Below are 26,480 nucleotides of genomic sequence, written 5' to 3' on the forward strand. Positions count from 1 at the left end.
AGATCAAGTAAAAACAGCTAAGCTCAGTTTCAATAGATAGGGATGGGAGGGGGAGAGGAGGTAGCGGCCAGGCAGATTATCAAGCAAAGTGGAAACTGTGTGTGACTGGAGAGCCAGCTGACAGGAAGGCATTGAGCTCTGGGGCACATAAAACCAGGGCCTGAAAGCTACCAGGGGAGCCTGACCCTGTGGGCAGCAGGGAGAGGAGCGGGTTTCAGACGATGGACTGGCCCATGCCTAAGTGGTCCCCTAGGGCAGTGGTTCCCAACCTTTTTTATACTGCAGACCAGCATGGGAGTGGGACAGGGCACAATGAGCCAGCTGCCTCCCTCCCAGGGCTGCCCCGCCACCCAACTTTAACCCCCCATGTGACTGCTGCCAACGGAAGCTGCTTGCCCAGGTGGACAGATGGGGGTCCAAGTACAGGGATCATGCCATGACCTGGCAGCCAACCCTTTGTGGCCTGGTACCAGGCCATGGCCTGGTGGTTGGGAACCTCTGCCCTAAGGCTGCAAAAAGAAAGCCATGGAGAGCTTAGGGTGTGCGGTGGGCCAAGGAGCCAAAGTGGGGTGACTGTTAGGTGAAAGGCGGTTAACGTGTTCATGTTTTGACAACTCTTAAAACCAGAGGACTGAGTTGTGGCTGCAGGGGCAGACAAGGCCACAGATAGGGTGCTTGAGAGGTACCTTCAGCTACTAGGTCTGAGACCCAAGAAGCTAGAGTTCAAGGTGGTGGGCCTAGGCTGAAGAATCTCAACCAGATATAAAGGACCAAAGTCAGGAAGGCAGAAGCCTGGACAAGGGTTTTGGGGTCTGTGGGCCTAATTTTGATTTAGATATAGAGGTCTACTATGAAGGGACAATTGAGAGCCATCTGTGAAGTGTGGGGCATGACTATGAAGGTGGCTGGAGGCCACAGTTCTAATCCATAAGGTGACTTAGGTCATCTTACAGAGGAAGTACACTTGTGGCCTGAGAAACAGAGAGGTAAAAGGCACCAAGGAGTAGGCCTCCCTAGGTTTCATAGGCAGCCTCTGCTTTATATATTTAACAGCAAGTGGTTGGAGGTGAGAGGGAGGAGGTTGGGGAACCCCCCAGCATCCCAGCACTTTGCAGCCTTGGGCTGGGCTGGGCTGTGCTGTCTGCTCCAGAGAGCAGGGCTGGCCCTGCCCCTGTGCTCCCTAGCTGAAGCAGTGAGGGCTGACTCACTGGTCTCACTGTCTGGCCCACTGCCCCTCCCCCCCGGCAAACCCCTCTTGGGGTCTTTGGCCAGAGAAGAGGATTAAACCTCCCTTCCCCTGAATGTGGAGCTGCCCTGCCCTGCTTACTTAGTGCTGGCTGTGACTGTAGACTACAGATCTCAGAGGCACCTGGAAGCAGGAAGAGGAAGTGTTGAGCAGCCCTGCAGAGTCGTGCTGCTATGATTCTGGACTGCAAAATCCAGAGACCTCAGGGGCAGCAGGAAGAGGAAGTGAACACACAGCCCATGCTGGCTACATGCCAGGGAGCCATGCTCTAGCACCCCCCCAGCTTCTGGCTTGAGCCACTGCAGGCTGCATTTCCTGAATCAAAAGTGAATGTCTGTTTATTTGCTTATTGGTTCAACCTATGCAGCTTAGACTAATTTGCGAAGACTGAATCAATTCAGCCCTGGGCTTTCTGACTGTCTGTACTTAGCCTAGGGGTGGCAGACCCTGGGAAGGGCAGATACCTGAGCCTGTCAAAGCTAGATTATACTTTAAACTGCAGTGCCTTGTAAGTGTTGTAAATATTCCTAGAAAATTATATTAATGGGAATTATGCATGTGGATCAAGGCCTTATGGCTCTTACTTTACTGCTTTTCTCCTCACTTAGAACATATGGAAGACTATACACAAGATAATACATGTGAGATAAATAGCAAATCTGTTTAAAAATGAATTTGGATTTTGTAGAGGAAATAGGTATGGAGAGGATCAGAATACAGGACAGGCCTCTACAATATCATTAGATATTTGGAACATCATGTTTTATATTTTGAAGTTGGCTCTGAAACCATTGTTCCATTTGCATGCCATTTTTTGTAGCTGCAAGATGTTAATGGAAAAGGGCAATGATTAAACAATCCTTAATGAAAACATGCTACAGTCCTTCATTAATATAGTATGAACATCCTGAAAGAGAACTGTAGAATTCATACCACAGTGACTGGTGAAAGTCTACCAAGCAACTGTACTCCCGACATGCAGCGGAAGTACATTCACATTTAATAAGATAGGAATAGATTTATTATATTTCTGCTTATAAGCTTGTTATATCCTGCCACATGCCTATGTAGTATGGCTAAGAGAGCCATTTGTAATAGAATGGTTACACTTCTAAAATGGAAAAGTAAAGCAGCAGCCCAATACTGTTATGGAAGAACACGGGAGGGTTTTGGCAGTTAGGAGTTGACACGTGGTATCTAAGAATCGGAGATATTTAAGCCATAAGACACTTGAAGAATTTACTGGAAAAAAGAGGTGATAAGCTTACACAGGGGACACGTCTATATGAGACACTAAATGTACAGTAGACTAATTCTACTGAACATTAGCGCCTCACAGCAAAAGCTGTGCTAATGCGCAGTAGAATGAGTCTGCTGCACCTTAGCATCACTAAAAAGTTGTGCACCAGTGCTACTATGCAGTAGTGCTGCGTACTGCATATTGAGTTGGTCCTTGTTATTACAGGTACTAAACTTCATGCTCCGTAACTACAGCACACTAATTCACATGTAGATGTGCCCAGAGTATAGGAGATGTATGATGAGGTGCATCAGTGATGGGACATGAAATGGTTTGGCAATTGGAGAAGGGTCTACATTAGAGATTATTGTCAATCAGGATACAGGAGAGTCTGGGTGCTCAAAGTTAAGAGATTTGTTTCTGAGCAGGTGATGTGGTATATTTGCAACTGGAAGGTCAATTTGAGGAGTTTTGAGGATTCACAGTTTCTAAAAGTAGGGATGGAAAATCCAGCAGAACTAGATCATTTTTACTTTCTAACCACCAGTGCAGGGTTATTTTTTCAAGTGCATAGTCTAATTTGAATGTCATAAACAGTGAAGTATCCTCCACATTTCAGAAAGAGACATCCACACTCTTATAGCATTCACTGTTGGGATGTATTTGTAATTCAGTCTACAACAGCAATTGCGTTTGTCTAGCAGGCTTCATTTTTAATAAACTTCTGCTGCTTATTGATCAGAGTTCTTTCACCTTTGTATCTGCCTTTTTTTAATATTCTGGAATTGAAGTTTAAATTTACTAAATGGTAATTGCTAGCACTTTGCAGGGGAGGCAACTCACTAGGTTGGGTGGTGGAGGGCGTGAACTGTTCATTATTGTCCTCCACTTGAGATGTGGGGGAAACAGCACAGGACTGCCTTGTGCAGTAATGTCACGCTAAGTGAATGATGTCTGGCAGCTTTGCCCTAAACCTGCCTGACTGGAGATGCTCTATTATTTGGAAAGCCCCAGAATGCTTTTTCTTACACAATTTAATAAAAAGGCCAGTAGGCAGGCAGCGCACCACTGAGGCTGATTACAGGGACAGGTTTGTTCCTGAGTTCCTCTAAGATCTATTTCAATATGATTTCATTTCAGTATGATTGGCCAGAATATTGGGCCAGCTGTGTGTAGGCAAAAGTGGGCTATACCTGTTTACTGGAGTGTTGGTCCAGCAGAAGTGGGCAATCCTTGTTTACTGGAGTGTTAGTCCAGCACATGCAATATCTGTGGTTTAAGTTTTAGAGAGAAAACCATCTCTAAAACCACTTTTGTTTGTATCAGAACTATATGTATTTCTTACATTTTCACAGTAAAAATAGAGCAACAAATCAAAAAAACCCAAAACAGAATAGTAAGACACTTCATACATGGAGTTTGCCCCATGTAGGGAAAGAATCATTCTAAAATAAATACAATTGAATAAAATACATACATGTAATAATTGGAATAAGCATGATTCCTGAGGAGGTTTTTCTTTTTTGTTGCCTTGGATATGTGGAAAACCAGGATTCATTGCACTGGTTTTAGCCCTGTAGTGTGCATTTTATTCAGTTTCTGTTTAATCTACATTTTCATTCCCCTGTACTGATTATAGATGTGTAAGACTAAATAATTAATCATTTAATTGATAATCCCATTGATAACTCGTTAGAGCTTACTACTTATTGCTTAGCACAGGGTGGGTCACAGGCAGGCAGGGAAGCCGTGTGGTGCCCCAGCAGGAAGTGGAAGGCAGCAGGGCTGCTCTAATTAAAGCTCCCAAAGCATCATGTGTATCAGCATCTGTGTGCTGAAAAATGGTAATGGGGGTGCTTTAACTGAAGCTCAGTTGACAGGCTTTAGTTAAAGCACCCCTACCACCATTTTTCAGCACGGGGACGCTGATATGTGTGACACTGGAGTCTGCTGGAGTGCAGTAGTTACGATGTTCCAGCAGACTCAATTGAGTTTGCTCTGATGCGCTGTAATTACAGTGCATCGAAGCAGCCTTGGTGCACTTGTATAGGTGCTCGGACGTACTAAATTTAATGCGCACTGTAGCAGGGCACTGGGATGTTTAAGGCACTGGGATGTTTAAGAGAGCAAGCAGTTTGAGAGACTGCTTGCAGGGGGTTGGGGAAGCTAGACTCACCTAACTGGAAGAGGGCTCAGGCTGGAGCTATATAAGTCCAGAGCCTGTACAGTCAGTTAGTCTCTCCCCAGCAGCTATGAAGTGAGGAGCTCCTGGCTGCAGTGCTCCCGAAGGGACCTGAATGTAGCTGAACAGCTCTGCAGGCAAGTTCCCTGGGCTGAGAGACTGGGTTTTACAGGAAAGTGGCTTTTGTTTATGTTATACCCGTAGAGGGTTTGAAGTGTCTGCCAGAGGGCGGAGATGCTTCTTGTTTATTTAAATTGCACTGATAGTTTAGCCTTGAGCCCTGCAGGGACAGGGTTAAGGCCTGTTTAGAGAACCAGTAATCCAGGAGCCCTCAGACTGAGGGTGCAGTCCAGTAAGGGGTCCCAGAGTCTAGAGAAAGGCTGAGACCTGGACCGAAAGGTACAAGAGCACAGGGAACGGCTGAGCCGGGCCAGAGGGTCCACAAGCCCAGAGCAGGCTAAGCCAGACTGCGGGTCCGAGAGCCTGGAGGAAGGGCTGTGCGTGGATCCATGGTTCCGAGAGCCTGGAGGAAGGGTGCATGGGACCACGGATCCGAGAGCCCAGAGGAAGGGCTGTGTGCAGGACCGCAGGTCTGAGAGCCTGGAGGAGAGGCTGCATGCAGGACCAAGGGTCCGAGAGTGCAGAGGGAGTCTAAGGTCCCAAGGGGGCCGAGTGTACAAATAGTTAAGATCAAAGAGAGCGAACATCCATGAGGTTTGGGGCATGGTGTAGGGAAGAAAACAGATTTATGCATTAAGCCCTTAAAGCTACAGGTGCACTGGAGGGGCACAGATGTGCATGGAGTCCTTGAAGCTGCAGGGGCTATGCAGAAGCACAGACCAGCCGAGAGTGTCTTTTGAGCTTAAGGGTCAAATCAAGGCAGCTGGAGGTTCAGGAGAGACCCAGTGGCACCACAAATAGACTAAGGCTCACTCTAAGTTCTGTGGGCAGCTTCCCTTTTTCAACCTCTAGTAAGAAGGCATGGTAGGCGAGCAATTAAGGGAGGGCTGCAACAGAGATTGAGCCAGGCAGGAGTCACTTGGCCACTCAGGGCTTCACAGCTGCCTCTGGGGCATGAACTTGCCCATGCATTAGAAAAAGTGCATTAATACATGTGTAGATGCACCCAGTGTTTGCATACCTATCAGCGCTAAAACTGCACGGCACCCTGCAACACCCATAAAAGATTCTCATAGCCCCCCATGGTGCTGTGGCACCCTGGTTGAGAATCACTGCTTTAGATCTTCTGTTTATTTCTCTTAGAGCTTACCCCTGAATGAAAGCAGGAATAAAAGCAAACACAGTTGCCACAGAGCAGCTGCTCCATGGTTAGTCCCTGCCACCTTAGACTCACTGAAGCTTGTTCTTACGCTTGCACTTTTTTGATTTTTTTTCCCCCACTAGTGCTTATCATCCTGATATCTGAACCCCTTCCATGTAAACAAGATTAGCAATAATGGTGTCTCTAGAAGTGGGGTTTTCCAGTTATGGAAAGCTCTGCTTGATCTGGGGGCTTTTTGACTGTGCTGTTTTGGTAGGTGCTGTGAGGAGCAAGCGATGTAGGTTAAGGCTGTGACCATCACCCAGGTTGTGGTAGAAAAGCTCTGCACCATTTCTGAAGTGTCTTTTGCATTTGTCCTGTAAGTCGTTTGGCTCTTACATGGAAATACTCCATTTTACAAAGCTAGTATGTGCTGTCTTATTTGAAAGTGTACAGTAGATATAGAAATATAACTGCCTTCCATCTTGCCCCAGATGTTTAAGGGGCATGATATTGTGAGTGACTGAGAGCATTTTACTGTTCCAGGAAACATGCGTTTGGAAGCCAATATCAGAAAGTACTGACCTGTTTGAATAAGAGATTCCATTTTCTTTTTCTTTTCTTTTCTTTTCTTTCTTTTTTTTGCAATAGAAGAGCTGCCAACAGGTGTGCAGTGACATTTCAGAACCAGAAGTGCAAGCAGGAGATGCTGTGAGAGCAAGGCAAAGCATTTAAGCTGACATTCAGACTGAAAAGCTTTTTCATCAGCCTTTTCATACGGTATGTTTTCTGCATTAAATATTCAGTGCTCGGGTTAACTCAAACAATATACCGTACTTCTTTCCATTGCAAAAAATCTTTGCTAAAGGCCTTGCTTCAATCATTTCTTTTGTGCTATCACTGATAATTAAAATGACACACTACTACTAGCAGGCTCCAAATTTAGGTTCAGACTCTGCTGCCCTTACTTTACAAGAAGAATCACTGACGAATCAATAAAAACACTTTTATAAAGTTAAGAAAGTTGGGGTATCTAGATTGAATGTTTAGAATTTAAGTCTAATCCTGCATCTCCTCTATATATAACGGAAACTTTTCTTTCAAAAGGAAACTTCATTTCCCCCAAGTGTTTACCAAATTTTATGGTCTGATTCTGAGCTTGCCAAGAAGCTAGCGGTAAGAGGCTTTTTGCCCATAAGAACTATGGAACCTTCAGCCCAGCCTGCACGTGCCATGGGTGGCATCTACCTCACTGGCAGGCTGCACAGCTGTTTGAAGGTGGTGAGCAGCAGTCAATATGACACAGTTCTCCACACAGGTACAAGTGTGGCCAAGTAGATCTGCACTAGCTGTGCATCAGGTACACCATGTTACTAACCCCGTGTTGTGGGATGCACACGAGATATGAATAGAAGTTACTTCTTATTGGGGCCATTTGACCCCAGTGCTCTTCCTGCCATGGCAGGGGGTCGGACTAGATGATCTGCTCAGGTCCCTTCCGACCCTAGAAACTATGAAACTATGAAACTTCCAGCACGTTTGAAAAAAGACTGTATCTGCTACTTCTGTACCCTTGCAATTTTTAAATGCTCATTGCCTAACCAGGGCCACCAAGCCAACTCATTTTTTGGCTCACTATAAATATAATTTGACACCTTTCACAATATTTGTGGGATTTTCTCAAAGTCCAAATCCTGGAGTCACATAGTTATTTCAGAATTTCACCCTGCTTTTATATTGTAATGAAAGTTTCTAGCCCTCCTGGTTTTAAGTAAAAGCTTAAAAAATGGGAACCTGGAAGGCCTAAGAAATGGAAAGGAAAATAAAAAATGCTGAGATTATTTTTCTGCTGAGTTTTGGGTGTTGTCAGGATTATTGGGAGCCCCAAATCATTTCTGAATACTTGGAGTTGAAAATATTGCATATATACACTTGTTTAATTAATGTAATGCAGGAGTAATGTTGTAGCCGTAATGGTCCAGCAGTTATGTGAGAGGCAAGAATTTTGTTGGGTGTTATCTTTTCTTGGACCAGCTATGTTGATGGGATGAAGTTAGGTAAGTTTTCAAATGCAAAACATTCTTCATCAGGTCTTGGATCACAAGAAGCCTAGTGCTTAGTTTCCTGTGATCAGAGACCTGAAAAAGAATGCCTTTCATTTGAAAGTTTGCCAGCTTTATTCCAGTTACGTGGTTGGTCCAATAACCAAGAACACCCAAAGAAATGCTTGCATCTTGTTTAGTTAAGGACATTTAAATAATTTCTTGCAATGCTGAAAGTTACTACAGCATCCCTAAAATCTAGAAAATAGAACTAACTTGAGTGAAGTGTTTTGCATTACTTCAGCTGCATTGAAGTGATAAGTACATTTTGATTTTTTTTTTAATCTTACAGGAGTAGACTTCAGTTGTGCAAGCTTTAAACTTTAAGTAGATAATGTATTGGACCAAGTACAAGTTTATAATTAACTGTGTGTATAAGGGTTTCCAGGATTGGGCAGCTATTAATATTTTTTGCAGTTTATTTTTAATAGTTATTTGAAATAATTGCAAAGAAAGATGCCAAAGATCTGCAAAGACTTAAGTGCATGTCGAAAGTTCCCACTTGAGAGTAGTTGCATTAAGTTTAGTAGGATTATTCCCATGCATAATTATCCAAGTACTCTTTGTAGGACAAGGACCATAGCGCTTTTTCCATAGGGGAATGACAGAATTCTCATAGACAACAATATTAATTAGTTAAATAAATCAAGTCTTGCCCCAAAAAAGAATCTTTTCTAACCTACTTTGCTATTAATAACAAAAACAAAGGATTTTTTAAAAAAAGTTTTCCCTTTAAATATGTCACTTACATTTCACTTATGTAACAAGTAAAGCTGAACTAAATTACTTATCTGGGCAGAACTTTTATATAAGTTACTTCATCATTTATTTGTTCTTGGAGAAGGTGAATGTAACAGAGTTCAAAATCCGTTTTAGTATCCTTATTGCAGAAGCTGAAATATACATATTAGTGAAAGTCTTAAGTGGAAAATAATTATTTCATTTGTAAAGAAAACAGTGCCCTAATAGTTCATGATTTCACTTTTTTTTTTTCAAGGCATAGTTTTCTATGGCTTGCCAAATCTTCCTGGAGTAGCTTACAATAACAGAATCAGCAACACATCCATTAGTGGAAAACTATAGTCATAATAATACCTGGAGCATATAGCAAAGGAGACACAAGTCAGATCTGGCTGTGTGCTGTATGAAGTTTTCATGTCTAGCTTAAAAATGAATAATCATTGCTGCGAAGAGTAAATCGTGGATAAATACTTCAGCTAAATTTAATCAGCTAATTTAATTTTACATAAAAGCATTCTTTGAAGCTGAGTATAAAGAGAAAAAAGATTTTCTGAGTAAATAAAAGGATTAACATGATTGATTTGGCTGGCAATATGTTCAAGTTCTAAAATTTGCTCCTACTGGTATAGTAAAAGCAACTGTTTAATAAGATGTTTTGGAAAGACTGAATCTATAGTTAACTCTGAAGATTAAAAATATCATTCCATTTCTTTTTCTTTATTTGATTCTTCATAGATTTCTCATTTTTTAAGAACAGAAGGGATCTTTAGATCATCAAATGTAATCCCATGTATACGTGGTAAAAATGCCTTTTAATCCATATAGTGCAGGGGTGGGCAAAAAACGCCCATGGGCCACATCCAGCCCATGAGGCCATTCTATCCAGCCTGCTGGGCCCCTAAAGATTTAGAAAATTAATATTTATCTGCCCTTGGTTCCCGTCAAAAATGACAGGAGCCAGGGGCAGTAGGACCCAGGGGAAGCTCTGCCAGGCTTCTGCAACAGCAGGGCCCGCCCAGCCCTGCCCCCCAGCCAGAAGCCCCAGTAGGGCTTCTGGCCTGGGAGGATGTGGCTACCCCAGTGTGGGAACCTCAGATAAGTGGGGGAGAAGGGCAGGGGAGGACCCCAGGGAAAAGCGGCCCGGGGAAAAGCTGAACACAGGGAAAAGCAGCTCTTCCCCGCCTCGTGGCCAGTGCTCCCTGCTGCAGCCACTCATAGCCCATGCGGGGCTGTCCTGAGCAGGCACAGGCAGCCCCATGCGGGCTGCAAGCAGCTGCAGCACAGAGCACTGGGCACGGGGTAGACGAGGGGCTGCTTTTCCCCATGGTCAGCACCAGCTTGTAACCTGCCCCGATAGCCAGCCTGGGCCCCGCGCTGGCTCCGGGCTTGCCCGTCGGGGCTGTGCCATGGTGGGAGCAGCAGCTTGGCACAGAGGAAAGCAGCACCCCCTGCTTGCTGCGCTGGGCAGTGTTTTTCCCCACCGCCCATGGGCTGTCCAGTGTGCAAGCACCGGGAAGGCAGCAGCAAACACTGCCCAGCATGGCAAGCAGGGGGCGGTTGCTTTCCTCCACACCAATGCAGCCCCGCTGGGTGAGCCCGGAACCAGTATGGGGCCTAGGCTGGCTGCAGGGGCAGGTTACAAGCTGTTGTTGAGCGCAGGGAAAAACGGCCCCTTGCCTGCCCCATGCCTGGTGCCCCACACTGCAGCCTGCTTACAGCCTGCATGGGGCTGCCTGTGCGTGCATGGGTTGTGAGTGGCTGCAGCAAGGAGTATGGGCCATGGGGCAGGGGAGGGGCCACTTTTCCCCATGCTCAGCAGCAGCTCCTTCCCTGCTGTCGACCAGGGGGTTGGGGCTGCACGCTGCCCCCCCCTTTACCACAGGACTGGGGGCACTGGGAGTGAGTGGGTGGGGGGCCAGCAGGAGCACAGGGTCCACACCAGTGTCCCGGTACCAGCGCTGGCGGGGCCCAGAGCAGGGCTGCAGGAGTACAGGTTCCCAGCTGGCAGGGGCTTGATGGAGCCGGGCCAGCTTCCCCCCCTCCCTGCTGGTGCAGCCTGCACCCAGCTCCACAGAACCCTGCCAGCCTGCGCCCCTCTTTGGGCCCCACCAGTGCTTGCCCTGAAACATTGGTCCCAAGATGGTGACCAGGGTGAGGGGCACCTGTCAATGGGCAGGGCTACCCATGTGGTCCTCGACAGCTTGCCAAAACTAGGTAAGCTGCCTTCTGTCCCAAGACATTGGGACATTGGTCCCAAGATGGTTACCAGGTTGAGGGGCACCTGTCAATGGGCAGGGCTACCCATGTGGCCCTTGACAGCTTGCCAAAACTAGGTAAGTGGCCCTCTGCCCAAAATAATTACCCGCCCCTGTATTAGAAGGTGTAAGGCAGGGGTAGGCAATGTTTTTTGGCCGCAGTGCTGAAAAACACTACAATGCCTACCTTGGAAGGTGTTGGAATGCCGTCATGGCAGAAAAACAAAATGAGTGCAAGGGGTACGTGGCAAGATGCCCTACTTGTGCCCCTTGCCCCCCACCCAAAGCCCCTTCCCCCCTGCCCTGCCACCCTGTCCCCTAGCCCTGCCTATGCTCCTTGTGCCCCCCAGCCCTGCTGCTCTGTGCCCCCCAGCCCTGCTGCCCCTGCCCCCCAGCCAGGGCTCTGTGGCTGTCAGCAGCTATCCCGGCACAGGGTAGCTGCTGGAGCCTGGGCTACTCCCAGCAGGGCTTGCAGCATCCCAGCTGCCTGCTGGGAGCAGCCCAGGCTCCTGGCTGGCAGCAGCTCCCCAGAGTTGGGGCCAGCTGCAGCCGAGAGGCTCCAAACAGCAGTGCTGGGCTCCAGGCTCTGGGCTCCGGCATCAGCTCTGCACCGGTGCGTGCACCTATGCATTGGAGTGGGCGGTAAGGGAGGGGCCTGAGGCAGCACAGCCCCGGTTTCTCCCCTCCTCCTGGCACAGAGGTGATGGCAGGCTTCCAGAGCCTGGCACAACTGTTTGTAGCCAGCCTGGGCTGTGGGCAGCTGCAGGAAGCAAGCAGAGGGTAGGCTGCAAACAGCTGCACTGGGCTCCACAGCTCTGGCATCAGCTCCATGCTGGCAGCAACTGCATGGGCACTTCGGGGCGGACAGTGGGGCAGCAAAAAATTGGCTGCTTGGAGAGTTTTGCTAATAACATGTACCTTATTTTCGTGAATCCAAGATGAGGTTTTTTTCCCCATTTAACTGTTGCCTGCTCCCATTTCCTGCCTCCCTCCCCCACAAACTCTGCCCCCATCAGTTTAAAAAGACAGACTTGATCCAAGTTGACTACTCCGTCGACACTGAGAAATTTGGAGTGGTCCCGTTGTCAGATAGGAAGCTATTAAAGCATGGGTAGGCCACAGCTGTGGTGTGGGGTGGAGAGAAGAGAAGGGGAGTCGCTAATACAGGTTGGGAACTGGTGTGGAGTGTAGAGTTTAGTCTTTAGTGCACCGTGTTACAGTAAAAAGTATGTTCAGTGACAGTCAGTCAGCTTACTCCCTCATTTCAAGCTACGTTAGTTAGGAAAGAAAAGGAGTAATTTCTGTTTCTCTGGCCTGCTAAGACTATTTCTGGACAATTTCTGTAAAGCTGGCAATTTACCCACTACTTTCTCTTTGTCAAATCAGGAATTCAGAAGTGTTTAATACCCTTTTCTTTTTCTTACCTTCTTTTTCTCATTGTGCAACACAGTCACATTATCTTTAAAAACACAGTTACTGAAATATCATCTTTTCTATTAGAAAAGCAAATACACCCTCAAAACCCACAAGAAGATTAAGTGCTCTCAGGCCATGCCTCAGTGAAAGCACTTGGTTTCTACAGTTCAAATTCCAATGACTTGTTGCACTAGAAAGGCATAATGTTCAGAGGATTACTTGCTTTCAACAACGGTGAGAGTGAATCAGTATAAATATGGGAATTCCTTTGAATTAAGCATGATTGCAAGGGGTTGTAATGGAAAGGAAGAAAGAAGGGAGAAAGAGAATGGTATAACTTAAAAACTTAGAATTATTTCATTCTTGGGGTTTTTTATCCACAATATAATCTTGTACAGGTATTTTGTGTACCATCAGGTTTGCTCCCTTTGGCTGTGCCTGCATCATAATTAAATTCTCTCTTACCAAGATTTTTTATATGACTTGTTTAGAAATTTATGTCCCAGTTCTGTCCCCTACTAAAGTCAACGATAGTTGACTTCGATGGAAACAAGGTTAGACTATTGGACTCCTTCCTTCTTTTAGCTCCTTGCTGTTTGTATGCAATTTCTGTCAGTTTTAAACTGAATGGATATGTAAATGAAGGAGTACTGCAGACATTTTAATAGCTTCAGGCAGACTCAATTGAGAGACTAAGAATTTTCAAAGCAGACTTAGAAGGTTAGCCACACAACCCATGGGGATGTTAAGAGAGATGTGTGACAAAATCCCCATCAGCCTTGAAAATGCCAGTCATTAAGTCATTGTGGGTGCTGACAGATGTGCAGTTCCCCCACTGTAACTCATGGTGCTTCACAGAAAGCACCATGAGTTACAGTGACCCCCATCCCTCCTCCAACCCAACAGACGTTCCCTGTTGGATTGCTGGGAGTGGGAGATTGAGCTCCACTTTGAGCTGATCCAGGAGATGCTGCATGTTTGCAGCATGTCCTGGCCCTGCCCCCCTTCCCTCCCAACTCCAGTATTCTCTGCGTAATGGGAGGGGGTAGAAGGGATGGAATGGAACTCCAGGCTGGGGTTTGTCCAGCCTGCGCTGGAGGGAGTGGGAATGGAGTGGAGCCACAGGGGGCTCCACTTTGGAGCGCCTTCGTCTGAACCCTCATATAATGAGGGTTACTTTGTCATGCAATCGGGCACTTTTAAAGCATTTTGCAGCCATGCACTTCTGTCAGGGCACAGCTGTAAAGTGCTTTCAAGGGGCCAATCATGTGAGTCACTTCCACCAGCACCCTTTTAGTTGCATCTTGTAGAACATTCAAGAAGCATTAGCCTTTTAAAGAAAACCTAGAACCTGATTTTGGGACTGTTCAGCCACTGCTGAATAACAAATTATGAGAAATCAAAAACACCCTGGACAAACCCTGCCTTCAAAATTGGAAGGTGTTAGGAAAGAGCAAACTAAGGCAGACAGAAGGATGTAGATGGGAAAAGATTGACACCCAGTCTGCATATATTTATACTGGCAGTATGTCACACAGCAAATATAAGTTATTTATTGGATACAGACTATATTGTATCACATTTTTAGATCTAATTTTAGAAAGAATTGGACATTTTAGTTGTTCAGGTTACGTATTTTGGGGGTTATTAGTTGTCTCTGATATTCAGCCATAATATTGAGTTGGTTTCTGATGCTGCACACATGCATAAAGTTATGCACCTGCACAAGGTCTTTCACACTTAGCATTCTCAGCACTAAAAACTGAAAATTTAATCTCTCTTACTCCTTCTCCCTTCTACAGAGAGCATTCTTATCAGAATAGATGGCAGAAGTCAGTTCTGCAAACATCAAGGAGAAGGTAAGTACAGTTAATCAGCTAACTCCTAAACTATGAATTCATATTTAGTCCACAGTCCTGCAAACACGTATTCATATTCTGAACTTTAATATACATTTTCTTCATGCCTACATTTAAGTGCACTCATGAGTTTATAGGAATAGTATCTTAATGTTGGGTGATAAAAATATAAATTGTTCACTTTGCTGGGTGAAAATTTTGTTTTCTGATTTAGACCTCTGTTATTCCCTTGCATATTTTTGCATCCTCTCAAACTCTTGTGCTGCAGAGAGCCCTGCAGAGAAAAGCACTTGGTATGCAAGGCATGGCAGGTGATAATACCACTCAATGTTGGTTAGCCTTGACTGGTGTCCTGTGCTCAGTTTGGGGACATGTTTTTTTAAGAGGGATGAAAAGAAACAGAACAGGATTCAGAGACAAATGACAAAGATAATAAAGGGGTTGAAATGCAAGCCGTGTGAGGGAACTATGTATGTTTAGTTTGAAGAAAAGGAGATTAAGGGGAGAGAGGGAGAAATGATAGCAGCTTTCAGATATTTGAAAGGAAGCCATAAAGAAGTTGATGAAAAATTGTTCTTTACCACAGGGTACAGGAGACGAGGCAAAGAATTTAAAGTGCATCAAAGTAGATTTAGATCAAACCTCAGGAAAGTTTTCTTACCTATAAGAATATGAATACAATGGAACAAGCAGCTTTTGGAAGCTGTGGAATCTCCTTCGCTGGAGGTTTTCAAGAAGAGGCTGAATAGGCCTCTGTGTAAGATTGGTTAGGAACAGTGAATCCAGTATGTGTGCAGGGGATTGTGACCTGTGAAATCCCTTCCAATCTTATGCTTCTTAATGATAGTCATTCCTGTATACAATACAGCTTTGTACAGACCCATGCATTCCTCTGAAAACACTGTTTCTGATTGAGAAGTGTCTGTGTTATAGTTACAGTTAGTACCTAAAATTACTGTTTAAAAAGATAGCAAAAATGATTTTTGTCTTTCAGTGTAACAGAGCATTTGACAGCAGTATGTGTGTATACATCCGTTTCACTGTCTGTTCTGGTTGACCTTGGAGCCTCACTAGTCCCATGCTCCTTTATAAAGGGCATACTTTTTTTCATGGGTCGTTTTTCCATGACCTTCCAGCTACCACAGACGGGCACCATGACACGGGCTGAAGAGAGATTGGTATCCTAATGTTGTTGCACCGGTATGTTTAGTGATGCATGCTGTGCCTAGTATAGGTTTCATAGACATTAGGGCTGGAAGGGACCTCGGAAGATCATTGAGTCCAGCCCCCCACCCAAAGGGCAGGAAGTCAGCTGAGGTCATAGGATCCCAGCAAGATAAGCATCCAATTTACTCCTGAAGGTGTTCAATGTAGGTGCTTGAACCACCTCCAATGGCAGGCTATTCTAGACCTTGGGGGCTCAGACAGTAAAGAAATTCTTCCTTATGTCCAGCCTGAAATGGTCTTGCAGTAGTTTATGACCGTTCAACCTCGTCATCCCTTGGGGTGCTCTGGTGAACAAACGTTCCCCCAGATCCTGGTGGTCACCCCTGATAAACGTATAGGTGGCCATCAGATCACCCCTGTATTAGGAAATACAGTATCTGCCTGCAGGATGTTTCAAAAGCTCTACACAAACCATAAACTATGTCCTGATGACCTTGAATTACAATAATACATATTACAGGATCAAATTGCTTAGTATCGACTGCTATTTATGCATATGGTCTGTTTTTAGTACTGGCTGTTGCACATGGTGTGTAGAAAACTGTAGGTTTCAACAAACTTCCTCAAATCTAATTACCCCCTACTGCTCTCCAAGAGCACAAAAAAACCCCCAAAGAACACTGTACAAATATTTCAGCTTTGGTGCCCAGGTCTTGGAATATCACCATGGTGGTATGAATATGATGGGTGGTCCTGGATCAGAGCTTTTTTTTACACTCGTTTCCCATTCTTGAGCTTTCGGACTGCACACTATGAATTCCTCCGTCTGAGCATATACAAGATCAATTTGATATTCTAACCAGTAAGCTGGCATGAAGCTCAGTCTGAATTAATTAAATGCTGTCATACTCAATGTTATGTTCAACCATTCTTTAAAATTCAAGGTCTACATGGATTACAAAGCTCAATAGAGAGGAAAATGTACTTCAGAAGAAATATAGACGTAGTAAAGCCTTATACTGTAAAATAAAACTCTTCAAAACTCTTCTCTCCCATCTATTTGTGAGGCTACCTTCCTCTCTGCCAATTAGTGGTATGTTCCTTGTCAAGTACAAAGAGTGCCCAGGAATTCTTTAGATACCATAAACCTCTTAACACCCCCTCTGAGTAGCTGTTCTGCAAGGTAACCCAGGCAGCTTGGGGCAAGGAGCCAATTGCAGCATGGCTTCTGGCCTTGCTATGACTGAGCATGGGGGGATTTCCAAGGCAGCGCACAAGGATAGTCTCTGAAGATAGTCAGACATGCTATAGAGGTTCATGGGCTCGTGCAGACCCTGCCAGCCCTTCCTGATGCCATCCTTCTCACCCCACACCTCTGCCCCCCAGAGAATACAGATCTGGTAACTTCAGTAACCACAGAGTTTTCCCATGAATGTGCTCCTGCCTGCATTCTTTGGCAGCAGCAGCCACACATTGGATCCAAGTGAACAAGCAAGACAGTCCTTACCATTCCTTACGAATGCAACAAACTGCTTTACGGTTTGGTCCAAGTGAACTCCATGATATACCACAGGTCTGAAATTATGGTGCTCAAAGGAGCGGACAAGGCAAACAGTAATGGTTGCAGTTTCTGATGACGTGAATTAACTGCCAAAAACCTAGAAGACATTAAAGAGATAAAGCATTGAGTTGCATCCTTGTACAACTACAAGGAGAGGAACTGTGATAAATACAGAACAGGGTACTATCACTCTCTATAGTTTGTGGGAAACCGGGAGACAGATGTGGTCCTCAGAGTCACAGACTACTTTGCAGTTTGGGCCCAGAATAGTATAACTGCTTGCTGTGCATAATCCAGGGCAGAGAATAAGGGATAATAACTGTCAGTAGAAAACAGCATTATGAAAATCAGCAAGTAAATAATGTCCAGTATGCTTTGTTCTAGCCACTACTAACATAATCCAGGGCAAATGATGTAGGAGTCCATCCTCAGTCTATTTGTTTCTTGCTGAGAAGGTCCAAGCCAGTATTACCCAGAGAGCAGGAAAACTAAAATAATTTGAAAAGAAATTAGTCCACACTGCCTGTATTGGAAAAGTCTGTTACAGAAACCAAATGTCCATTTAAATAAAATCAAGTTGGCAACATCCCTTCAATATTAGATTACTTGTTGTTGAATAACATTTGGGAAAGAGAGATGAAATTTTAAATTCAGGATTATGCAGAAAGGGCCAAACTATGTCTTGCTTATAACTTGCGTACATGGCTTCATTAAGCTAAATCTGCCTCTCGGTGGGCACGTCTACACATTCATTAATGTTAGTTACTGCACATTAAATTTAGTACTTGGTTAACAGAGTACTAAATAAATGTGCAGTAATACATGCTACTGTGCAGTGGCATGGGTGCATGGCTGTTTAGTGGTGCTTACTGAGCAGTAGCCTAATACTACTGCGCAGTAGCGTATTAGCTTGGTTTTTGCCTGGCACACTACTGTGCAGTGTTGTTAGGCTACTGCACCATTAGCATTTCATGTAGATATGCCCACTGGTACAGGTTTTAAGTATGGAATAACTACAAGTTAAAACCAGTGGAGCCTGTTGCTCTCAGTGTCTGTTGCTGTATATATGTCTCAGTGATAGCTGCATTAAGTTTGATGATTTCATGGACGTTGCCCTAGGTATAACGGAGGGCACAGCTTGGTTCAGAAAGTACAATATTCTGACTGAAGACACAATAAAAGGGGCAATTCATAGCTGCAGAATATGCTCAAACCCCATTATATCATAATATACATTACCTACCCTGAAAACTTGTAGATTGTGAAGACTTCTCCCTCTTTGAGCAGCCCTAGAGAAAACATAAATTCAAGAATTTATATTCCTAGATGAGCTGTTTTTTCCCACTGGATGTTGAGAGTATTTATTTAACACGGGACAGATTGTTCAGTTTTGCAGTTAAACACTTAGGTTGGAGAAGCAGGCAGAGAGAGTGATATGGAACTAGGATACTTTAAATGTGGCTGTACAGCACATAAAAATCCCTTGGAATAAGACAGAGTTAAAATGTAGCAGAGCAAAGAATTAACAGCCTGCAACCTTGGGTGAATAATAATCGTTTTAGGTTCATAGCCATCTTATCTCAGCATTCACGAATAAAATAGTCAGCATTTCAGTCAGGTAACGCACATCAGAATTGATCATTCCTAACAGTTAATAGCTTAGATATTGCCTTTGGTTTGTAAAGACCTGATGAACCAAGACAGCTTCTGACCCTAGAGCCTCTTATTGAGGCTTTATCAGAGGTATTGTCTGAATGAACAGTCACAAACTTCCTCATACCTACTGCATGTCAATGAAGCTCCTGAGGAAACCACATATATAGAGAGAATGAGCTCTTGACATACATCATAGATTCATAGATTCATAGATTAAGGGTCGGAAGGGACCTAGTAGATCTTCTAGCCCGACCCCCCGCCAGGGCGGGAGAACAACAAAAAACCCCAAAAAGAGAAATGGGACTCAAACGAGTCCAGCCAGGTAGGCATCCAGCCTCTTCTTAAAGACCCCCAGGGTAGGGGCCAGCACCACTTCCCTTGGAAGTTGGTTCCAGCTCCTAGCCACCCTTCCTCTGTCCAGCTGTTTATGTCCACCATACTCTTCCCTTCTCTTTCCATGTGTTTGTCTTGCTTCCAAAAAGATATAGAATCTCTTTGCTTTATAATGCTCAGCAAGGAGTTGTTCATTTTCTGATGTGCATAGTTTAGTCATGCAGAGCAGATGCCCAGTGCTTTTCTCCATTTATTTTTATTGTTAACTGTTGGATCACTTTTTCCTTTTTGAGGAATATGAGACTGTATTTCAGTGGATGGCTATCTACTTTAGCCTTTGATGGTAGCCCAGAGTTTAAAAATTGACTAGCTTGATGAATTTTGGAATAGAAAATATTGTCAGTAAACCTCATCTCCTAATGTTAGACTGTTAGTAGGCAATGTATAGTAAATCTGACCATGCAACTCAGTGACTGGATCATTTATTATGTGACTTAATTTTTGTACATACTAATTTAATCACTTTTATAAGGGGAAGGTTTCCCAAGCCATTGGTTCACGTTTTGCCTAAAGTTAGGAATAAAGAATTGGAGCAGAACTTTTATTCACTCCAGATATTGCCACCCCAGATCTGCTGATATCTATTGCAAGTGCAAAGATGAATTCAGAGGGATGCCATGGTGGTGGTGGGCATGCCCCCTTTCCTGCCATGCTGCAGTAACAGCAGCTGGGGAGTTTTTTAAGTCCCCACAAGCAGGTAGGAGTTCCCCACTTCCATTCCTCCCTGTGCTCATGTATTTCCCTAATGCTCCTGTTCCCCGTTACTGCCTGCCTCTGCCACTGTCCCTAGAACCACTCTTGGCTGCCCCAGCCAAACTGCACAGGGACTGGGCTCAGCCTGGGACAGTGGCAGCAGCAGGTATGTTCCTCCTCCCTTCCCACTCCTGTAGAGTGTTCCCCACCAGCCCAGGAGCAGGTGCAGGGAGGAGGAGCCTGCCTACCGCTGCCAAGGTCCCGGACTGAGCACAGGCCCTGCACAGCTGGGTGGAACTGGCTATGGAGCTCCCCTCACTCACAGGGCAGTGGGGACAGCAGCAGCAGGCCGGGGAGAGAGGGGACATGCCTTTGAGCAGAGAGGGGAAGGAGGTGGGGATTTTTACCTGATTTGTGGACTTGAAAGAGTCCCAGACTGCTGCTTCTGCAGTGTGATCTACCCACCCCACTGCATGGGGGTGGGGAGAAGAAGGCTGGGAATGGGTGATACAGCCACCTCTGTAGTTCCAGTTGCTCCCGTATCTCTCATTACGAAACCCTGGATCCATTTCTGTGCAAGTATCAAGTGTTTTACTTTTTTTGTCAAGTTCCTGGGTCCATACGCATATGGATTTTAAAGTAGGAAATGATTGGATCAGTTCATATTCTTGTATGCATAGCTGCTTTCTTTATTTCTGTATTTAATTCTGTATCCCATTAGTATTTAGTGTCATCAGTTGTCATGCCAAAGGGAAAGTAGGTTAACGACAATTGCTAAATTGCTGTCTTTTTTCTATGGAAAGAACAATCTGATGACCAGATTGGGCCAGATGTGGCCAAATAATGGACCAGTTCCAGAACTGCTGTAAATGAGCACAGACCTACAGAAGTCATTGGAACTATGCTATTTACATCAGTTGGCAATCAGGTTCACTAAGTGTATGCTAAGTATCTGTGACCATGGCACATCTTATTTTTCTAAAAAATTCATCAGGCAAATTCAGCCCTTTTGATCAGAGGTTTCCAAAACCTTTGCAAAGGAAAAATAAATTTGTCTTTCTGAATTGATTTTAATGTTATGCATAAATCTGTTATTAAAGCAACTAAAAGGGAACCTGACTTGTATGCAGTAAAAAATGGGTGAATGCATTTATATAAATTTACTACAATCTGAAAATAAAGTCAAGGTTACACCTCTGTCCCCCTTGAAAACTAGAATATGTAATGTGTGAAGCAGTCAGACAGCAGCTGCAGCGGGATGAAAATTATGAGTCATTTCTTTTTTCTTTTCTTTCTTTTTTTTTTTTTGTAAATGTTGGGGGTTGTTTTCCATTTGAGGTTGGTTTGGTTTGGTATTTTGGGGGGTTTATATTACCTAGCCTGACCAACCTTTTTCTTCAATTAAAAATTATATCATAATCATTCCAAAGCCTAATAACTGTTTATTTCCCTCCCTGTTTTCCCAGTGCTAGCACATTGTGTTATCTGTGAAGGCCCAAATCCTAGAGGCTTCCACAAAGCCAACAGGACTGTATGCGCACACACAAATTTACATGTTCTATTTACATTTTTGCAGGATCATTGCCCACGTACCTCCATGACTCCCTCCATTCAACCTCCCCACAACCAGAAACATGGTGAGGATTTGCAGTGATGTGTTAAATATAGTTCATTCAAAATGGGGACAATCCCAGATGTTCTCTTTGCGATCAGTCACTCATTTATTTTAGGACTGTTGCAGGGCACTAAGGTGCCTGCTTCTTCAAGAGCAGAAGATGCCTGGGGAGAAACCCCTAAGAGCCAGGCAGAAACCCCACAGGTGCAGGTTACTATGGCAGCAGACTAACAAGGGATTAGTCTGCACCTGCACTCGGGTAGCTGACCGGAAGAAGGCAGGGCCCTGGGCACATATGAACTGAGACCAGCAGGAGTTGGTTCTCTGGCAGCAGCCTGGGGAAGGAGTTTCCAGGGAAAAATTGCCCAGAGATGCTGTGGCTGCCTGATATGCTGCATATAGGACTAGTGGGGCTCCAGGAGCTCACCAGGTACCCTGGCCTACAAAGCACTTAGTGCTGGGGGGAAGTTTGACTCTTTTAAAGGGACAGAGCACACCCTAAACTGCTTGTATTATGTTATAGCCCAGGGCCTCATATTTTGGTTGCTGTTTATAGACCGGTGGACTGGGCTGAGGCTTTTGGGGATGGAGGAGGCATCATTGGAGGCCCCCTGCAGTGTGGGGACCCCAGCAACAGGGGGCATGGTGACAAAGGGGCTGCGGAGTGCCCAGCGCCAGTGTAGGTGCAGAGACAGGGCTACGGAGAGCCCGGTGATGACAGGAGGTCAAACTATAGCAAGGCCTCAGAGAGGCAACATTTAAATACCATCTGCAAGGCTTGGGGCATGGTAAAGGGGTGGTTTTGGACCCATGCATCTAGCCCATAAGGCTGAGGGTGTCCTGTGAGGCATCTGTTTTGAGTGGGACCCAAAAAGGGGTCCAATAATCCACAGGGTTCGCAGAGTCCATCAGGACTGTGTCCAAACACAAACTCAAGAGCAGCCTTCCCATATTATAATTACCAGCAAGACATGGCAGGCGAGGAAAAAGGTGCCTGTTGGGCAAGATTGGTATGGGCACGGAGCCTTTGGGGCATCACAGCCATCCCTGGGGTCCCCATCCCATGACAAGGATATGTGCTTTTTCATTTTACAAGTTGGTAGGAGTTAGTAAAGTGACTCAGTCTAGGTTGCTAAATAAGATGGGCTCTTAAACACAGTATATGCAACCTAACTTTTGAAGTTGAAGTGAATGTACTACTACTGAAGTTACAGATATTCTTATAGTTAATTCTTAGTGTTTCAGCACAAAGACTTTGTGTGCTTAGTTTGTTACATATTCTATGTTTTAGAGATTTTCATAAGTGTTGGCCTATAAAGCTAGGGAGCATAATGAAAGTTTCCATAGCTGGCATAGACTGCTGAAACTGTGTTACTCATGAGGGGATCCAATACTATTCTGATTAATATGCCGTATTTAGAGGACAAGGTGGGCCAAAATCAGCTCTCTCTCCTTGCTTTGAATGCAGAGTAACCCCATAACTTTTAGTGGAGATAGTCTGAAATTAAAGTGCATTACCAGTATACCTTACCAGCAGAGACAAGATTGGATTCTGGAGTTATCAGGCTGTCTGAGTAGGTAAGAATGAGATCAAAGGATCTTGCTGGATGCAGTTGTATTCATAATGTACAGCCACAATGGAGTACTGGAGCTGGCATTCTACCAGTTTTAAGAGAGAGGGATGTGGCCAGAGGCATAACTAGTAGGCCTGTGCGAAATTTCACTGGCTGTTTCATTTTGACACTGTTTCAACTCATTTCAAAATGTTTTGAGTTTCAAAGCAGCCAGCCAGGTGGTGGGAGACAGGGGAGAACCAGGGCTGCGCTTCCAGTGGCTCTGCAGCCTCATGTGGCTCAATCTGGCAGGGAGTGCAGCCCTGGCTCTCCCCGCCTCCCATGGCCAGGATGCACTTGGTGGGGCTGACAGAGCTAATAAAAGTTCAGTGCCGGCTCTGCCCGCCTTCCACCACCAGGGTGCACTCTAATTGGCTCCATCAGCCCACAGGCGGAAGGCAGGCACATCCAGCACTGTGCTCCGCCTCCCGCCACCAGGCTGAGTTCCATGGGGCTGCGGGAAGCTGATCACAGCCCAGCTGAGTTCCCCTCCCCAGCGCTATGATGAGTTCCCCAGCCCGATCGCAGTGCTGGGTAGAGGAACAGTGAAACCATTTTGATGGAACGGAATGGAACAGTGCTTTCAAAATGAAACAAAATTTGAAACGAAACACTGTTCCACTGAAACTTCTGAACGGATGTCGAAGCAGAACGCTGCTGTTTTTCACAGCCCTAATAACTAGTCAGGTCTGCACCCTGGGTGGTATGCGGTATATGGTGCAAGGGCATTGGTAGGAGATTTGTTGCTGGCAGGTGGGGAGGGGAAGGGGGAAGATGTCACCACCTTTTTTTGCCACTAAAGTGTGTGTTGAGTGGCCATTTAAACAGTGAGTTTTTTTTTTTGGAGGTAAAAAAAAGCAAACAGTTAGCCTTCTCTGACAGCTTCCCCTTCCTGTCCCCCTGCCTATAGCATGTTTCTGATCACTGTTGCCCCTGTACCGTACTACAGCTGTCCATGTGCCACCAACCCTGTCATTACTGCTGCTCTGTCCTCCCCACTAATGGAGCTGCTCCATGAACAATGCAGGATGTAGAGGGTGATGGAGGGGGAGACAACCTCCTGGCTTCATTCTGTCCTCCCCAGGGGCTTGTGCTTGTATACCCATTGTTATGCTACTGCACCAGTCAGGGGCTGTTTGCCCTGAAGACATTCTTTTGGGCCACTTTATTTTCACTGAGGCTAGGGACAGGAGTTATACACAAACTGGTTTAAGTGATCAGAAACTGATTTAAAGCTGTAACAGAATGTAAGTTCAGTGCACATAAACCAGTTTCAAAATGGCTAAAACTGGTTTGAGATAAACCTGGTTGAATGTAGTATCAGTCTTAACTGATTCAGCTCAGACCGGTTTATGCAACTTGTGTCCCAGACCCCTACCTGGTTTAAGTTAAACCAGAGGCCCCCAGTATCCTGGTGTGCTATCTGGGCTGGGCTGTGCTCTCTGTTCCAGTGGAGCAAGGCTGGCCCTGGCCCTCTGCTCCCCAGCAGAGGCGGAGGCCTGGCCATATGCTGGCCCCGGAAGGGAGCAGGCAAGAAGTTTATTCCCCCTGTCTCTTCCCCTGTCCCACCAGCATGGACCTGTCAGGCATTTCTTCACTGGCTTCTCCAGTGGCAGGGCCATGGCCAGCCCCGGCAGTAGCCTGGAGTGAACTGGCCAGGGAGGGGGCTTAATTCCCTCCTTCCTGCCCCACTGGCATGGACCCAAGCTGGGGTCTGCTTGATACTCCCCCCTCACTGCTGCAGTGGCAGGGGCAGGGGTGTGGGCAAACGTCTGCCAGCCCTGGCCACCACCACCACCAATTGCTTCTTGAGTGGGGCAAGTGGCAGGATAAGCCCCTCTTGCCCCCTCCTCCAAACACAGGAGGGAGGGGGGAAACCCCACCACTCCCTGCCTTCTCACCTAAGGGTGTCATGCTGGCCTGCCTCTGACCATGCTCCACCCCTGCTGCTGGAGTGGTGAGGGGAGAGGGACTATGATGGGGGCAGCAGCTGCTATTGTGGTGTCCCGGAGCACCTGCGTCTTCCCAGTGGGGGGGCTGTGCTGCATGAGGGGGTGGGGTGGTCAGAGCTGCCATGGGCTGCGCAGGGCAAGGGGCAGCAGTACTAGGGAGCTTTGGTGGGCTTTGGCCGCCCCTCTAAGCCCCAGTGCTGCTGCTCACCCTGTGCAGTCCATAGCAGCCTTGACCCCCTGATCCCGCCCTCACCAGCAGCGCAGCCCCTCCACCCCTGCCAGGAAGTCTCATGGTCCCCGGACACTATGATAGGGGGCGCTGCCCACATCAAGGACCCTGCCCCCTTGCCACTCCAGTGGCAGGGCAAGGGCATGGCCAGAAGCTGGCTGGCATGGCCCCTTAGGCAAGGAGGCAGAGAGGGGAGTTATTCCCCACTCCCTCTGCCATCTGGTGAAGGGGGCAGGAGGGGGCTTATCCTGCTGCTCACCCCAAGCAGGGAGCAATCTGCAGAGGTGGTGTTTGGAGTGGGCAGACCCTACTGTGGTCCTCTGGTGACAGAGGGAAAAATAACAACCCTCCCTGCCCCCTGCCTCAGGGGGCCATGATGGCTGGTGTTTGGCTGTGCCCTCACCCTGCAACTTCAGCAGCAAGGGAGGGGTACCAGGCAGACCCCATTTCGGGGTCAATGCCAGTGGGACTGGGAGGGGGGAATAAAACCCCTTCCCTGACCAGTTCACTCCAGGCTGCTGCTGGGACTGGCCACGCCCCCCAGCACGCTCCCTGGCTTCTGGCCTGAGCCACTGCAGGCATGTGCCTGCATTTCCAGAGTTAACAGTGAATGTTTATTCACTTGCAAATTGGTTCAATCTAGGCAGGTTAGACTAACCTGCAAAGATTGAATCAATTCAAGCTCCAGCTTTTTGCATGTCTGTCCCTAGCCTGAGTGGCTGAATAGCTTAAGATAAGAAAGGCATGATTATTCATGCCTGAGGTGAGGAAAGTAAAGTTTTGGTGAGGAGAAATCTCTTGTTGACACTGAGGTTTTTGGGTGGGGTGGTCCTGATTTTTGGTTTATTTTATTGTCATTTAAAAAATTAGAGGCACCTATAATAGGAATGGGGGTATTTTTTATTATAAATCAGAACAACCAAATGTGGTCAGATTTGCTTATAAGGAACTTTAGGGGTATTTGTGCATTTAAAGCAAGAATGGTAATGTTGAGAAAGTACTGCGGAAAAGCCTAGGATGGAAGAGAGATCGTGAAAGTGATAGAAGATATGTTTAGAGTGAAATACTCTTTTGAAAAATTAGAAAGTTTTAGTTTCAGATTGTACTGTGGTTTTTAAGCTTTAACTCTGTAGGTGTTTCACATGCTTTTGTTGATTCTCAGTGAGAGTTCCCTGGGCCTGATCCAAACCCCATTCAGATCAGTGGACACATACTCATTCGTGTAGTTGGCGTTTGTATCAGGTCCTTCATTCTAGTATGCTGCAAAATCTGGTCTTTTAAGTAGTGCATATAGATTGC

The 26,480-nt window shown here is 45.9% G+C and overlaps 1 protein-coding gene across 7 annotated transcripts in view; it reads left to right on the forward strand.

Annotated features, from left to right (window-relative positions):
• SPATS2L (spermatogenesis associated serine rich 2 like) overlaps positions 1-26,480 on the forward strand; it is a 202,276-nt gene that overhangs the window by 85,466 nt on the left and 90,330 nt on the right. For 6 of the 7 annotated variants that reach the window (XM_019523180.1, XM_019523185.1, XM_019523181.1 and 3 more), the window contains 2 exons: positions 6,581-6,709; positions 14,248-14,302. In XM_019523180.1, the coding sequence (XP_019378725.1) occupies positions 14,267-14,302 (36 nt within the window). In that variant the 5' untranslated portion in view covers positions 6,581-6,709; positions 14,248-14,266. The remainder of the gene's footprint in view (positions 1-6,580; positions 6,710-14,247; positions 14,303-26,480) is intronic. The other variant, XM_019523184.1, reaches the window with a different exon arrangement.

This window comes from Gavialis gangeticus, unplaced genomic scaffold, assembly GCF_001723915.1.
Source record: "Gavialis gangeticus isolate Ggan-Ray unplaced genomic scaffold, GavGan_comp1, whole genome shotgun sequence".
Lineage (NCBI taxonomy): Eukaryota > Metazoa > Chordata > Crocodylia > Gavialidae > Gavialis > Gavialis gangeticus.